At 61.3% G+C, this 16,892-nt stretch overlaps 1 protein-coding gene across 1 annotated transcript; it reads right to left on the reverse strand.

Annotated features, from left to right (window-relative positions):
• Window positions 1–385: 385 nt before the first annotated feature.
• Hdac11 (histone deacetylase 11) lies at window positions 386–14,840 on the reverse strand. Its single transcript, XM_048356342.1, has 10 exons — window positions 14,658–14,840; window positions 13,729–13,877; window positions 11,429–11,529; window positions 5,657–5,773; window positions 4,838–4,880; window positions 3,210–3,286; window positions 2,675–2,737; window positions 1,861–1,957; window positions 908–1,086; window positions 386–693 (listed from the first exon to the last, which is right to left on the reverse strand). Coding segments are annotated over exons 1-10 (1,044 nt in total). The 5' UTR covers window positions 14,660–14,840; the 3' UTR covers window positions 386–477.
• Window positions 14,841–16,892: the final 2,052 nt, after the last annotated feature.

Genomic DNA, 16,892 nt, shown 5'->3' on the forward strand with positions numbered 1-16,892 from the left:
CTCCAAAGGCCCCCACACCCGCCCGGGGCGCCTGCCTGCTGGCCGGGAGCCCGGAGCCCGCCGAGGCCGTGCCCTGGCCCCTCGCGCCAGGCCTGTCCACACTCGCCCTCCGGGGGAGCGAAGGCAGAGACGGCACTTCCTCCACCGGACCTGGTCACCCCGGCACCCCGGGGGCCCTCCCTGCAGCCGGGGCCCAACCTGTCCTCCGGGAATGCCGATCTGCCCACCACCCCACGTGGGGGCTTCCCCGGAACTGGCTCTGCCTTCTGCCACGTCAGGAGACCTAGAGAACCTGGGCACCGGGTGGGGGGTGGGGGGCGGAGGAGCTGCCGGGCCCGGCCCTTCGGCCCTTCGGCCCTTCCAGCCCCTGCTGGCTCGCGGGTGCTGCCCCCGCAGCCCCGGGAAGTTAGACGACAGTAAGCAGCAAGGGCGGCGCGCGAGGGTGGAGGCAGGCGGGGAGACGCGGGACACCGGCGCTCAGGGCACGGTGCGGGGCAGCAGCGGCGTGTCCGAGTTCTGTGCCGAGACGCTGGGGGACTCGGGCCCGATGAGGCCCAGGTCGTGCAGATTCAGGATGGAGTCTGCGATGATTCTGGCCGTGCGTTTCTGATACCCGCCTGAGGTCACCATGAGGATGGGGACCTGGTGGCCCCGGACCACCCGGAATACCAGTTCATCCCTCTTCACAATGCCCTGCGGGGAGGTGGGGAGGGCGGCTCAGATGGAAGTCCTGCCCTAAGTCTACCCCCGTCCTTCTCGGCACGGCTGCCCAGGTCCACCCTCTCGGCTGCTGCTGGATCCCCAGAGTACGCCCTGAGCCCGAGGACATCCGAGGGTCAGCATGCACCCCTGTGCTGGTGAGCAGCCCCCCCCAGATGGCCTCCTGGGAAGGGGCGCGGGGACACACCCCTGGGCTGATGGACAGCCCCCCGAGGCGGTCCCCCTCGAGGATGTCGGTGCCTGCGTTGTAGACCACCACGTCGGGCAGGTGCTCCTGGAGGGCCTTTTCCACGTTCCGCTCCACTTTGCTCAGGTACTCCTCGTCCTCCGTGCCCCAGTCCAGCTCCACCTTCCGCCGGATGGCCTCTGGGAGGGAGACACCCAGAGTCCCAGTGGGCAGGGCAGGAAACGGAGGCTCAGGATGGGAAATGGTAGGGGGACTCCTCATGGATCTGACGTCAGACCAGTGGGCCTCTCATTTCTCCAACTGAGCTGGAAAAGCAGCAAGAGCTGCTGGCTGGGGTGCGGGGAGGGGGGGGGGAAGGAGCCACTTCACCTGCGCGCCCGGAGACTGCGCAGACCCCGAAGGCGCTGCCCCCTTGCTCCCAGACTCCCTCGAGCAGCTTTGCCTCACATCTCCGAGGGGGGTGGGGGAAGGGTTGGAGGGGTGGTGCACTTCACCACAGACCCAAAGGCTACCTGGGCTAGCAGCCATGAACCCCTGGAACCAGGAGCCAGCAACCATGCCTCCTTTTCAGTAAGGGGATGAAGAGCACCTGGCACCTGACCATTAGACCCCCACCTGCTGCCCGGCCAGGCGCCTGACCGCCAGGCCCCCCACCTGCCACGTGGGCAGGGTCTGTCTTGCACACTTGGCTCAATAATCTCTGCCTTCTGAGTCTAAGCTTAGCCCACCTTTATCTATTTCGAGCAAGTCCTCTGTTTGAACTGCTGCTTCCGCCTAGTTTTGTATCCTCTTCTCACCTTCTCTCCCTCTGCACCGAGCGCTGGCCCTGAACCACAGACCCACGAACCACAGACCCCCTTGGTGTGCGCAGCCAGGCCCAGCCCGCTCTGGGAGAGCTCCTGCGGGCGGGCAGGCCGGAGCAGCCCGCCGGCCCCACCTGCCCCGCAGCTCACCTTTGGCGACGCGGTCTCCGGGGTAGATGTGGCGGTTGTAGACATCCATGATGTACACACGTCTGTCACCCATGAAGTCTCGCTCGTGCCCGTTGCCCTGTGGGAGGCCACGGCCGCCGCTACGGCAGGTCCCTCTGGACCCCAGGACCCCCCACGCCTGGGCATTCCCATCCGCCCTTTGGGCAATGGTCTCCCAGCAGGAGCTGCTCCACAGAGGTGTGACCTAGACACCCAGCCCCTGGGCCTCTGGCAGCCCGGTCACAGCACCAAGTGAATCCTCTGTAGAAACTGGGGTACGTGCGTGCGTGCGTGTACACGTGAGAGAGAGACTTGGTTCCGGGGCTTAGTGCCACGGGAACTCGGGACAGGGTCCACAACAGGCGGGGGTGCGGAGCCCCCGGGCGCCCACTGTACTCGCCCCGACCGCCAGCGCAGTGAGCCCTGTGTTCAGAGTCCTGCGAGGGGCACCTGGACACCATCAATTCTGACAGCCTCGGGGGCCTGGGGACCCCGGAGCCTGCTGGGGCGGGTCCCCAGTCACAGGAGCTCAGGGCAGGAGCTGGCACCCCAGGGGCTCGCGAGCAGAGGACACTGCACAGGCGGACTGGGCTTCAGGGAGGGCCATCCCAGTGTGGGGGGCGGGCGGGAGGGCGGAGCCCAGGGCTCCAGGGCACCGAGGAGGCCCTTCCCCCCCTCCACTGGGACGCCCAGGGCTCACCTCCAGCCTGAGGAAAGCAGGAGCCCCCGCCGTGAGCATGCCCGAGGGAGGGAGTCCCCGGGGTGGGGGGGAGAGCAGGCCCCAGAGGACCCTCACCTGATGCGCGTCCAGGTCAATGATGGTGGCCTTGGAGATTCCCTCCACCCGTTCAAACAGAAACTGCCCAGGGAAGAAAGGAGGCGTGGAGTCCACAGAGGGCCACAGCGTCCACGGAGGTCACAGGCCCTGGGGCCCGCAGGCCGGCAGGGAGGCGCCCCGCGCCCAGGTGTGGGCAGCCGGTGGTGAGGGCGGCCCCGGAGGAGGGCAGGCCCCGATCTCCCAGGCTGCCCTGGGACACGAGGGGAACCCCACAGCCCTACCACTTCATCCCCCCAACTCTGCTCCCCCTCCAAAGACAAAGGCCTGGTGCCCCTCCCCTGCCTGCCAGGCCTCCCGCTCTGCCCGCACCCGTGCCGGCTCTGTTGGCTCACCAGCTTCCGTAAGCCCTAGGCGGGCAGGGGTCATGGCGGCCTACCCCATGCTTCAGGGCTGGTGACCACCCCACCCTGAGACCCACTTCCTTTCTCTGGGGGCCCCGGGGAGGACTCCGGGGTGAGCTCTCGGCGGCGAGGCCCCACACGCTCAGACACACCTTGATGGCAAGCGTGATGTCAGCGTAGGCGCAGAAGCCGCCGCCGCGGTCGCTGGAGCAGTGGTGGAAGCCGCCCCCTGCGGGAGGGCGGACGGCAGCCCTGGTCAGGGCGGGGTGGAGGCACACCCCACCCAGTCCCCACCCTCCCTCCCCAGCGACCAGCCTGCCCGGTGGGTGGAGCGCTTGAGCAGGCCACACGAGCCGCCCCGCTCCCAAGGAGACTGCCTGCCAGCCACGGCATCCACTCACAGCCCCCCGCGGGGAGGGTGGGATCCCCTCGGCGTCCCCACCACGCTGGGCTAGCCCTGGCAGCCCCCATCTGGAAGGCAGTCGCCCAGAGCCAGTTTGCCCTGGGTTCAGGTTCTGCGGGGGGGGGGGGGGCTGGGGAGAGCTGGGGGGGGTGTGCTTAGTTTGCCCTGGGCCTGGGTTCTGCAGTGGGGGGGGGGCTGGGGAGAGCTGGGGGGGGTGTGCTTAGTTTGCCCTGGGTTCAGGTTCTGCGGGGGGGGGGGCTGGGGAGAGCTGGGGGGTGTGCTTAGTTTGCCCTGGGCCCGGGTTCTGCTGGGGGGGGCTGGGGAGAGCTGGGGGGGTGTGCTTAGTTTGCCCTGGGCCCGGGTTCTGCTGCGGGGGGCTGGGGAGAGCTAGGGGGTGTACATAGTTGGTCATGGCTGCCCAAAGGCAGCCATGGCAAAGGGGATGATTTGTCCTCCTTCAGATCTGAGTGAGCCCAGAGGCCCGGAGTCCACAGGCCTCTCCCTGTATCACCACCAGCCAGCAAGTGTGCACACAAAGGACAAGTCTCCACCCACAGGCAGGAACCACAGGCAGGGACAAGGACGGGTCTCCACCCACAGGCCACCAGCCTCTGGGCTTGGACTCAGCTTGCAGAAGCCTCCCTACAGCCAGGAGAGGATGCCGTCATCACCGGCCCCACTTGACACCTAAGCCGGGCACAGAGGGGACCAGCAACTTTCCCAGGGCCACACAGCCGAGTGATGACAGCAGGAGGATTCAGACCCAGGGTGGCCCGGGTCCGGCCTCCTAACTTCAAGGAGGGCCATAACGCTTTCCAGGCGGGGAGCGGGCCCAGGGCCCGCCACGCCGTGGACACAGACGTGAATCACTGCTTTGTGCAGCAGAACATCAGAACCCCACGCTAGACCAGACTTCACTGGGCCCCGGCGACGCCAAGCAGCAGGAGAACCAGGCTGGCCGTGTAAGCTCACAGAGGAGCCAGGGCTCCGGGCCACGGGGCTCGGGCCAGCTCCTCACTGGCGCCATGGCCTGGTGACAATTATGCAGCTCAGACCCCAGGCTGGGAGGGAAGGGCCTGTGCACCTGTGGCATGCTGCTGTGCTCCAGGAGGGGCAATGACGGGGACAGGAGTGTGTGTGGACCGCCCCCCCCAGCCCATCCTGTGGGACTGGATTATATGAAGTACCTCTTAGGACCCCTGAGCAGGCGGCCCCAGGATGCGATGAATCGCTCCACACAGAGGAGGACGGACTGACTGGGAGGGGGAAAGGGAGCCCCTGGGGGTGTGAAAGCTGGGGTGCAGACATCAGGAGGTTGCAGGCCCCCCTCAGGCGCCCTCCTAAGGAGGCTCGGGGGCTCCCAGACCGGGCACTCACCGACGTTGATGGCCCAGCCTCGCTCCACGGCCAGCTTCCCTGCCTTGGAGACAAGCATCGCGTGAGGGACGTGAGGGACGCAGGCAGCCAGCCCCTCCCCTCCCTCCCTCCCTCCCTCCCTCCTCCCTGAGCTCTCCCCCTGCCCGCCAGGGCTCTGGCCAGCTCTGGGGCGGGAAGAGGCTGCAAGGTGAGGTCCAGGGGCGCCTCACCCACCAGCCCAGTGGGTCAGCCCAGCAGGCCGGAGCCCTTAGCAGGCGGGCGGGAGGGGAGGCGCACCGAGGGCGGCCCGAGGCCCGCTGTGACTTGCAAGCAGTGGAAGGAAGCAATGCATTCCAGTGACCTGCCTCAAGGTGGCTTTCAGAGGAAGAAAACAAGAGCGTGTTTTGTCATGGAAATATGGTGGGACCTGTTGCTGTAATCCTGCAGGAAAACTTAATTTGCAGTGAGTGGCTCAGAGATACTGTTTTCACGGTGGGTTAAATGTCCCTCCGTTTGGCTCCGTGTGCCATGTACACGAGAGCCCAGGGGTAGAACAGACCTGGGGTGGGGGTGAGGGATGTGGAGGTGGGTCTTCTATACCAGCAAACACGGTAACTGTGCTGGGGGGTGGGGAAGGAAGAGCCCCCCGAAGTCCAATTCCCCAAACAAGAAAGCTTTCTGCAGAAAGGTTCATGGTTGCTGGGTCTGGAGGAATGAATGGCTGGGATTTTGCTCAGTGGGAAGGAGAGTGCGGGGCAAAGGCGGGGGTGGGGGTGGGGGTGGGGGGGCAGGGGGAAGCAGGGGACGTGGGGAGGGAACTGCGCCCCCTGTCCCGCCTACCATTATGGTTCCTCCCGTCTGGGTCCGGAGGGGCCTCAGCACCTTTCTCTGCACCAGGAAGTTGGGAAGGAAGATGACAGGGGGGATCTCCGTGATGGTGGCGACGGCAAAGGACCACTGTGGAGAGAAATGGAAATCAGCCCCTGTCCGGCCTGGGGGTGGTCCCAAGGCTCCCCGAGACCCCTTCTGGTCGGCGTTTTTCTCTGGTTAGAAAGTAGAGCCCAAGCCACCCCGACACCCACCGGGCCAGCCACGCTTTGGGCTCTGGGTGCAGGGAGAAGCAGTTGGGTATTTCTTAGAGCAAGTTCCGAATTCCCCAGCGCTGGGAAGCACTCCGAAGCACGCGGCCGCCCTCTAGTGCCCAGAACAAGGACTGCGGAGAGCTTCACGCCAGGGGACAGACCTCGGCTGGCCGGAGGAAGCCGTCCAGACGGTGGCACTGGGGCTGGGAAGGGGGGCGTCAGCCTCCTTCCCCCGTGGGAAGGCCTCCAGACCCCGTCTCTGCCCCAGCTGCTGAGGGTCTGCCGAGCACCCAGACACACGTGTCCCAAGGCCAGGGGCAGGGCGTGGCGTGGACCTCCAGCCCCCAGCGGAAGCCATCATCTGCCCCGCTGAGGATGCACAGGGCTCTCCCGGCTCTCCCGCGGCCGGGGCAGAGCAGGGGGAGCTGGATGAGGTCTGGAGACACTCACTGCAAACAGAGCCAGGGCCTGCGAGACAATGCCGGTGGCCGTGGGGTCCTGCCGTGCTGGGAGCCTGGCAGGGTGAACAAGCCAGCGGTGCTGATGGGCATGGGAAGCACTATGACCGAGGGGAGGGAGGGAGACAGGCAGGCCTGGTGGAGGGGGCGCCCCCTGCAGGTGAACAGGGAACAAGGGTCAAGGTAGAAGGGCAACTTGGGGCAGAGAAGCAAGACCAGGATGAGAAGTGGGCGGAGCTAGGACAGGTCAGGCGAGCTTCTCAGGTCACGCAGAGCAGCAGAGAGCCACCGCCAGTGATGTCCCCGACTTCTTTAGTATCTCCAGGGACGAAAAAGGAGATAAGAAGCCAGGAGCCAGCGGCTCACGCCTGTAACCCTAGCTACCTAGGAGGCTGAGATCTGAGGACCCTGGTTGGAAGCCAGCCTAGCCAGGAAAGCCAGTGAGATTCTTACCTCCAGCTAGCCACCAGAAAACCGGAAGTGGCACTGTGGTTCAAAGTGGTAGAGTGGTAGCTCAAGGCAGCGTTGAGCCCTGAGTTCAAGCCCTCTCATGACAAGCAAGGAGGAGAGAAGGAAAAGCGTGGGGCGGGGGGGGGGGTGAGGGGAGGGAGAGAGAGAGAGCGAGAGCCCCTGGGGCCTGTGTGGGCTCCCAAGTGCCCAGCACCCTCCGCAGCTGCCATAAGTTTCTCCTGATACCACAGTCACCCAGCTCCCAACCCGTAGCTCTGCTTGTTGGACTGTGGCGTCCCCAGTGTGCAGTTTCTGTGTCACCTGAGGATGTGTGAAGACGGCAGATCCTCAAAGCCCGCCCCGGATGTCAGGGCTCAAAGCCAAGTGCGCCCAGCAGTCAGTGGGGCTGAGGCAAGCCCTCCAGCCATTCTGATGCGGGCCTGATTTGACGTGTCACCGCCGTAAGGAACGTGGCACACCACAGGCCGAGTGACTCGTGCTCCCTGAAGATGCCCCAGCAGCTTCCGCTGCTCCATGACGGGGCCTCCACCCTAAGCAGCCTCCGACGGGCACCGCAAACTGCAGAACCCACCCGAGACCTGATCCCCGCCACTCAGGTTCACAGGGGTGCACAGGGGTCCCCCGACTTCCTCAGGCAGAGGCCTGGCCCACTGTGGTTAAAACAAGAAGAGCTCCGGGGAGGGATTGGCTGCAAACCCACTCAGAGTGCCCCCCCCCCCGACCGTCTGGGGGAGCCCTTCCACCAGCCAAACAGCACACAGGAGGAGAGAGGACAAGAGGGAAACCCAGGAGCACACGCCTCAGCAAGTGCAGAGAAAGTCTGACAAAAATCCAGCACTTGTCTAGCATAAAAACCACTAAACCCACTTGGAGAAGGAAACTCTCCCAGGACGGTGAAGGGCATTTATTAAAAACAAACCAACTACCCACAGTGAGCACACCCAATAAGAAGACTGAAAGCTTTCCACAGGGTCTCCTGCCTGGCCATCTCTACTCAACCGTCTGGAGTTCCAGCCAAATGGACTAGGCAAGAAAAACCGATCAATCATCAATCCATCAGCTGCATCTGTACTGTAAAGGAAGACGTTAAATGGTCTCTATTCACCAAGGGTGTGAAGTGATACATAGAAGAGTGCAAGGAACATGCACACAGAGCTATTAAAGCTAAAAAAACAAAAACGCATTTGGCAAAGTTGCAGGATATACGATCTACACCCAGAAGCTGCATTCCTAGGCACTAGCAAGGAAGCGAAGAAGACAATCCCATTCACAATAGCATCAAAAGGAATAAAAATGTCTCAAATGAGTGTATACAAGAAGTGCAAGACTTACCCACAGCAATCTACCACATTGCTGAGAGAAATCAAGAAGGCCTGAATGACTGGGAAATAGTCCACATTTATGCACTTGAAGACCAAGTTTCCTTAGGATAGCAGAACTTCTACAGGCCTACAGATTCGGTGCAACACTGTGCTACCCAAGGCTTTCAAGGAGGTGGTCCTGTGCGTCATGGGACTCTTAAGGGACTGGATATGGTCAGAACAATCTTGATAAAGGCAAAGCTAGAGGATTACAATTCCACATTTTACCTTACTACAAAGCTACGGTCACCAAAATAGTACAGCACTGACATAACAGACACACAGAGCAAATGAACAGTATGAAAATCCAAACAGTCTGGAGGGGGAAACTGGGAGAAAATGAGGGAGGTGTGACACTGTTCAAAAAGAAATGTACAGGTTGGGAGGGTGGCTTAGTAGTAGAGGGCTTATCTAGTATGCCCTGGGTTTGATTCCTCAGTATCACATAAACAGAAAAAGCTGTGGCTCAAGTGGTAGAGTGCTAGCCTTGAATTAAAGAAGCTCAGGGACACTGCCCAGGCCCTGAGTTCAAGCCCCAAGACTGGCAAGAAAAAAAATGTATTAGCTGGGTGCTGGTGGCTTACCCCTGTAATCCGAGCTGCTCAGAAGGCTAAGATCTGAGGATCCGGATCGTGGTTCAAAGTCCCCATGAGACTCTTATCTCCAATTAACCACTCAAAAACCAGAAGTGGAGCTGTGGCTTAATGTGGTAGAGTGCTAGCCTTGAGCAAAAGAGCTCTGGAACCAGGCCCAGGCCCTGAGTTCAAGCCCTACGAATAACAACAACAACAACAAATGTGCTCATTGCCTGACTTACATAACCATAACTCCTCTGTACATTATCTTTACAATAAAAAAACTTTAAAAATGAAAATCCAGAAATAAGCCCATATTTTTTGTCCAATTTGATTTCCTACAAAGGCCCCAAGAACATCCATTGAGGAAAATTCAGTTTTTAACAAGTGATGCCGTAGGGAGTGAATGTCCACAAGCATGGGGTGGGGGGAGGAGGGACGAGAGGGGGGAAGGAGGAACGTGGGGAGGGGAGAAGTTGGACTTTCATTTCATACCATATTCATGCCACCTGGAAGTGGGGCTGTGGCTCAAGCGGTACAACACCAGCTTTGAGCACAAGAGGCCAATGAGAGAATGAGGCCCTGCGTTCAAGCCCCAGTACCGGCACACACGTAAGAAAGTAAAATGCTCAAGACGGGCCGGGTGCCGGGGGCTGGCACCAAAAGCTCGAGGCTGCCCGGACAGGGCGGGGTCAGCAGCGACTGCGCGGCTTTCCCCTCCATCCCAGGAGGGACACGGGCGCTGTGGATAGAGTGTCGTGCTCACGGGGTCCTTGCTGGAAGACACGTCCTGAGCACTGGCTGCACGCAGCGTGCAGTGACACGCTCTTGGCTGCTGCACACACTGCCCTGCTCCCGAGGGCAAACTTTCATTGGAGTCAGCGGAAGACCGGGACCCAGTGCTGGCCCGGCCCAACCAACTGCCCCTCCACGGGGCCTTGCACACAGCAGGTGCTCCCTGCACTGATGTCACCTTGCAGATCATAGGTCGCTATTCCAACTCCAATCATCAATGAGTGGCAAAGGCCACAGCAGTGAAGGGGCAGGCATGAGCCCAGAGCCGGCGTGGGGCAGAGGAGGGAGAGGCAGGAGAGGGGGCCGCTCTGAACTATAGCCCTAATGCCACACCTTCTGCCCCCTCCCCCTCCCACAACTGTCCATGGTACCCAGAACAAAACCCACACTGCTTCCACAGCCCGCAGGCCTGGGGTGTTACAGAAACCATCTTGTTGCTTTTGCTCCCACTGTGTGGAGTTCTAAGGCAGTGTGCGGCTCCACCAGCACCTGTGGAGCCCTTTGCGCTGGCATGTCTGAATTCTCCCGCCCTTGACCTTGATTTTCTATTTGGGACACTACCTGTTCATGCTTTTGAAATTATCTTTCAGAATAATTATTTTACAGAATAGCCTGCTCTCAGAAATGAGGGGAGGGGGGCAGGGCAGGGCAGGGCAGGGCGTGCAGCCTGCCCTGCGATTTCCCATAAGGCCCTACAAACGGGGGCGGGGGGGTATGCTAGAGCCTATCTCCTCATTCTTGGCCTCATCCTGGCCCTACTCTGTTCTGCTCTGTCCTTGTCTTGCCTCAGAGCCCCGTCCCACACTCTCCGCGCCCTCTGGACTGGGGCAGCTTGTCCTTCTGACCTGGCCCCCCGGGCTGCGGCCTGTGACCGCGCATGCCTGGGCCCCCGGAAACCAGGGCAGCCGCACCAGGCTTTCTGCCAACACCTCACACACCTCCGTCTCCCGGGAGGCGGGCCGCACCCTCCTCCTGGTAATCTTTCAGGAGCTCACAGCTCCATCTAGAACTGCCACGGCTCGGGACGGGTACCAGAGGAGGAAGAGCAGTCGCCATGACGGATGCTCGGGCAGAGCTTCCGCCCCACCCCCACCCCGCGTGACCCCCGCCCTGCCCAGGTGGCCTCGAGCAGGCCCAGCCTGGTTCTGAGCCGGGGCTTTTCTTCTCATTGCGTGGAGGGTGCTGTTAACCTCCAGGGCAGGAAGCCTGGGGCAGAGGCGCAGTGGCGGGTCGGCCGCCACCCTCCCCGGGCGGGCCGCTGCAGGTGCTGATAACCCCGTGACAAGCCCAGTGTGGACCCCGGGGGGAGCTCCGTGAACCCCCCAGAAAGAGAGCGCAACCCAGCAATTAAAGACCCAGTGTGGGCTGCTGGGGCTTGAAAACTTCCGAGCTGCACTAAGAAGGAATCGGGGGCTCTGCCTAAGGATCTGCATTTCAAGGTTCTCTTGGAAAGCTGGGTGGTCTGGTCCTGTGGGGCCCACAGAGAAGCTTTGTGGCAGACACCCACGTGGGGAGGACTGGAGTTCTGCCGTCCACCCCAGCGACCTCGTGCCTGACTGCTTCTTTATTCTCCCTGCCAGACCCCGGGGGAGCTCTAAACCAGTCTTTAGCCCACACATTTTCAACAAGTCTTTACAAGAAGCGCTTAGAACTTCAACTCGAGCCCAACGTAAAAACAGGCCAATCCAGGCAGAGATCTGCAAGACCTGTCCGTAGAGCCCCCAGCCCCTGGAAGCTTCTGCCTCCACCATCCTTGCTTTCCTACACCCCGAGACACGGAGGTCCATTATCCACGGAGTAGACGCCCATGCTCCCTCTGGCCGCCCCCCCGCTTCCCCCCCCCCCCCGCCCTCCGGTCACCGCCCTGTACCTTCAGCTCGTTGAGATAGCGCCTTGTGTGTACCACCAGCAGGTCCTCCTCCGAGGCCTCCCGAGCCTCCACCAGCATGCTGTCGGCCAGGAGCTTCTCCTCTGGAACCACAAAGGGAGCTGTGGTTCCCTCTGCCACCTCAAGGCCCAGCCCAGCCCCCACCCCCCAGCTGGCTGCAGGAGAGATAGACATTGCTGGCTAGCAGGCTGCCTGCCGTGCCCCGTGGGGGGGGGCGGGGGGGGGAGATGGCCAGGCCCTCTGACCCAGGACATTGAACGCTGGGCACACGGCCGTCCTCGTGTGCCACCCCCGGGAGCCCCGGTGCCGGTGGATGGCTTCCCGAGGCCGACGGCACACGGCCACCAGCGCCCACGCTCACACTCTGCCTCCACCAGGGGCCTCGGGGACCTCGGCACAGCCTGACCGACCCCGCTCACCTCTCCTCACAAGCAAGGGACCTCGCTGCCACCCATGGCCTGTGGACACCAGGACAGCCACGGCTGAATTACTCTCTGTTTTCATTGCATTTCTTTTTTTGTTTTGTTTTTTAAATCACAGCCTTCTATTTAAAGCGAGTAAAACTGCCTTCTCCCACTCAGATGACATAATGTTTCCTTTTAAAACCAACTTAAATTAGTCTTTAAGATAGAGGCAGAGTCAGAGGCAGTATGCAGTAAATAATGGAGCAAGTGTGTGAGGGGAGGGCCGAGTCCCGAGAGAGGCGGGCAGCTTACGCTTGAGAGGCCAGCCCCGCTTCCAGGCCTCACCAACGCGGCTGAGAGCGGGCCGGGTCTCCCACCCACCGCGCCCGCCGCGCGGCTGGACCACAGCACTGCTCTACACATCACCAGCTTCAATGAGTCCTGACTTGAAACCAACTGGCTGCAAACCTTCTCCACATACAGATCCAGGTGGGGAGCCCTCCCGCAACACCCCACGGTCTCCAGTGCCTCCCGCAAAGGGCCAGCTCCTTTCCTGCCACGCATCCACGCATCCAAGGCCCCAAGCCATGTGGCCCCACCTCCCTTCCCTTCATCCCCAGAGGAGAGAAGGGAACAGAAACAACTGTTGGCTCCCAGGAGTGGAAGACAGGGAGTCCCTCTGGGGAGCTGCTGGGTGATACAGGGGCCCCCAAGAAGGGCAAAGGGGACAGGGCAGGAGGCAAGAGGCAGGATGATTCTCGCCCTCCGTCATCGCCTGTTATCCATGTTCCTTCCTTCTACATCGTCTTTTCTTTGAGTGTTCAGTTTGCTCACTACTGTAAATGGAAAGCCAGTATCCCCTGCCATAAATAGAAGAGCCAGAAATGAAAAGTCCAATGGAAGCAAACAGTGTTATTAATCCCTGAGCTGATGCTAAGTTTTGCAAGATGCCCACTCCTTGCTCTAGATCTGTTTCGAAGGGAGATGGGCTTAGGTGTTAAAGATGGACTGGCTGCAAAGCAAAACTTCCTCCACAGCATGGGCGGGCACTTCTAAAACATGCAGTGCTTCATCGTATGCCAGACAATCCTTCCTGCTGCTCCAAAGAAGGGACCCCGGTGCAGGAAAACCCCTCCCCAACTCAGACCACTCCAGTGCCTCCAGTAGAGCCATAGCCAAACACGAGCCAGGAACCTTGGTCCTGGAGCTGACTTCCCCACCATAATCCCACGTTGCAGCTGTGTGGCTCTGGCCATGTTCCAATTGTTCTGGCTCCAGTTTCCCCCGTGGATAAATCAACAGGGCTGGACTCTCAGAAGGGACATTGGATTCCTCCAAAGTTCAGCCTCCATATGTCCAGCTTTATGTATGTGTGACAGTGGTGAAACCTAAACTCAGGGCCTGAGTGCTGTCCCTTAACTTTTTCTGCTTCAGGCTTGCCTTCTACCTCTTGAGTCACAGATCCACTTCTGGATTTTTGCTGGTTAACTAGAGATAAGAGTCTCATGGACTTTCCTGCCCGGGCTGGCTTCAAACCACGATCCTCAGATCTCAGCCTCCTGAGCAGCTAAGATTACAGGTGTGAGCCACCAGTGCCCAGCCTCCCATGTACAGCTTTAATGAGCTCCTTTTACTGGGCCTCTGGGGCAGAGGCGGGACATATGTCCACAGTGACAGGAACCAGAGGGAGGGTGACACAAGACATGTCAGGCTTAGGACTCTACTGCCAAGATCGTGTTGACAGCAGGTGCAGAAGGCAGTCTGGGGTCTGCAGCTGGGGGTGAGGGTCCTGAAGCTCGTGTGGAGACGAGTTTGGGGAGGACAGGTGGGCCAAAGGAAGCAAGGTTGAAGGGCTGGGGGTGGAAGGGCATTGCATACCTTTTAGGAAATTGATCACCTTGCCCCATTTTCCAGCATCGAAAGGGTGCAGCTTCTCCAGGCCCATGAAGGTGATGTTGTAGCGTGGAGAGTACACGATGGGCCAGCGCTTTTCTGACACATGGTGGTACAGTTGGGTCACGTGTGGCCTTCAGTATGCACAGGACAGACAGGAAAACCTCAGTGTGGATCAAGGCCGCCCCTCCCCTACCCCCTACCCCGGACTGCTGCAGCAACAGGAATAAGATCAGATCCTCACGGAGCCCTGCCTGCTTTTCCTAGAACCCAACTCCTAGCTGGTCCACCCAGCAGCCTGGGAGACAGGCACTCCAAGCCCACCAGGGGCTGCTCAAGGACCAGGTGTACCCAAGGTCACACAGCAGGTCTGTGGAGAAGCCGCGGCCCCCAGACCTCGGCACCCCGCAGCCGTGGGGCCCTAGGCCTCAGTTCCTCCACCGGGAGGCACGGCTGTGGCACAGACCGAGCTCGTGTATCTAAGGAGATGCGCGCGGAAGGCGCTCGGAGACCGCAGGCGGGGACTCAGCCCGGGCCGGCCAGGAGCGGGGTCACCTCAGGCCCTCCTCGCGCGGTGGCCCCCCCGCATCGCGCCCCTGCAGCGGCCACACAGGTGCTAGCTAGAGACGCTCCAGCCTCCCCCGTGAAGGGGCGTTTCACAGCTGGGGGTCGGCGAGGGGGGGCCTCAGCCCGGCGCAGGGCGCTAGCCCCCCACCCCCGTCCTGCGCGAGCCCCCCCGGGTCGCGGGTTGGCCGGGCGCCCGGGGCGGCCGAGGGTGCGGGCCCGCGCGGCCCTCGCTCGCCCGAGTAGGCCGGCACCTGCCCGGCCCGTGGGCCGCGCACTCGCTCCCCGCCCAGGAGCCCCCCGGGCCGGGCCCAGCGCCCCTCCCCGAGCCCCCGCCCCACCACACTCACATCCCGGGGCCGGCCCTCCCAGCGCTGGCCGAAGCTCCGCGGCCCGGAGGGTGGAGCGCGGGGCAGCGCGGGGCGGGCGGGGAGGGCGTGGCCCGCCTAGGACACGCCCCCAGGCCGCCCCGGCGCCGCTGCCGGGGGCGGGGCCTGAGTAGGTCCGTCTTCTCCCGTCCCACGCCCCGCGCTGCGTCACAGACACTAGAATCCCGAGCCCAGCTCGCCGGCCCGCAGAAGGCCACGCCCCCGGAGCCGATCCCGCGCGATGTCCCGCCTACCTCGGGCCGATACCCAATGGGATTCCACCTGGCCCGGAAGGCCACGCCCCTGGGTAGGCGGGCCACGTGGGGTTGTAGCTCCTTCGTCGCGAGGGGTGGAACCCGCGGCGGCGCCCCGCCCCCGAGGCGTGGCCATCGTAACCCCACCCACCCACGCTTCCAGCTTATTTTTCCTTTCTCCCGAGCTGCGAGCTGCGAGCTGCGAGCTGCGAGCTGCGAGCTGCGAGCTGCGAGCTGCGAGCTGCGAGCTGCGAGCTGCGAGCTGCGAGCTGCGAGCTGCGAGCTGCGGAGAAACTGGGAGAAGCTGGGAGGTGGGAACGTTGCTGCCTTCCCGGCAGCTGACCCCGAGCTCGCTGTGTGACCTTGGGCTTGGGTCTCCCCGCTCTCTGGACCATGAGAGGTTGGTGGGGGCTACTTGTCATCTGACCTGCGGAGCCCCGGGCGGCCCTCTCTGGCAGCCGGGCCTGGGGTCACCATCCCTCAGCAGTCCTCTGTGAGCCTCGGTTCCCTCCTGCTTAGATAGGACAGAGTAAGGGAACCTCACCTTCCCCGTCTCAGCCCCCCACAGGCTGAGCTGAGGGACAACTGGGGGTGACTGCGGGCTGCCACGGGAGGAGGCCCAACAATAGAGCCCAGAGGACAGAGACAATGGACCTCTGTTGGCCCAGCTGTCTCTGCCAACAAACAGAAGCAGCTGACCAGAGGGCTGCCAGGAGCCGGGCACTGGGGTTCCTGGGGTGGGGGGTGGGGTGGCCAAGCGTGGCCCTGTACCTTCTACCCATGACTGCCCATGACTGTATGGTGGCATTTGGTGCTCCAAGCTTCCTCCTACCAGGCAGGGGTGCTGGCAACACATCGATGTTACCGTGAGGTTCAGGCCTGAACTGAACCCAGCCTAGGCCACGTGCCAGCCCAATGACCTTGGGCAAGTTGCTTCAGCTCTCCTGTCCTCTATTTCTGCACCCGTGAGTAATGTCTAGCTGTGGGTCTGCAGATCTGAACTGTAGTTCTCAGTTGGGTCTATCTCCTCCTCCCCTCCCAACCCCTGCCAAGACTGAGAGATCAGGAAGGATATCGGGGTGGGACATTACTCTACAGCTGGGACTTTTGAAGTAAATTTTGGATTTTCCATAGTTGGGTCTCCACTCACCTAGCCAGCAATGCCTTCCACTGCAAGATGATTCTTTAAAAGCCCTGGGCCCTAACACATCCTTCTGAATTTACCTATTACAGTTACCTACACTTACCATTTCACTGGGACCCTGTCCCCACCCCTCTATGTTTGCATCTCAGGCACCAGGAGGCGAGTGGTTTCCCCCACCATGCAACCCCATTGTAACTTATTGCCAACTGACCCTGGGCTGAAAACTCTGAAACCAGGAGCCAAACAAACCTCTCCTCTTGGGCTGGGAAAGTGGCTTAGTGAAGCCCTGGGTTCGATTCCTCAGTACCACATACACAGAAAAAGCCAGAAGCAGTGCTGTGGCTCAAGTGGTAGAGCGCTAGCCTTGAGCAAAGAAGCTCAGGGACAGTGCCCTGGCCCTGAGTTCAAGCCCCAGGACTGGAAAAGGGAAAGAAAAAAACCTCTCCTTTTGTTAAGTGGGCCATCTCAGCTATTTTGCCCTGGTAATAGAGCTGACTACCTGGGGCCGGGGGGTGGGGGCATTGGGACTGATTTGAAGGGGATACAAGGACCAGGTCCCTCCTTACCTTCTCGTTTGCTTCCTGGCCATGATGCGAGTATCTTTGCTCAACCACATACTCCTAGAGCCTTACCACAGGCCTAAAACCACAGGCCCAACAGATCACAACCTGGAACCTCCAAAACTATGAGTCAGAATTAACCCCTCCCTCTTTTTTTTTTTGTTAGCTCAGACATGTGTTACAGTGATAGAAAGCTAACACACATGGCAAGTGAGGTACAGGGTAGGAGTTAAGCAGGGGGAAAAAAACCCACTGATGT

The sequence above is a fragment of the Perognathus longimembris genome, chromosome 10, assembly GCF_023159225.1.
Source record: "Perognathus longimembris pacificus isolate PPM17 chromosome 10, ASM2315922v1, whole genome shotgun sequence".
Taxonomy (NCBI): Eukaryota; Metazoa; Chordata; class Mammalia; order Rodentia; family Heteromyidae; genus Perognathus; species Perognathus longimembris.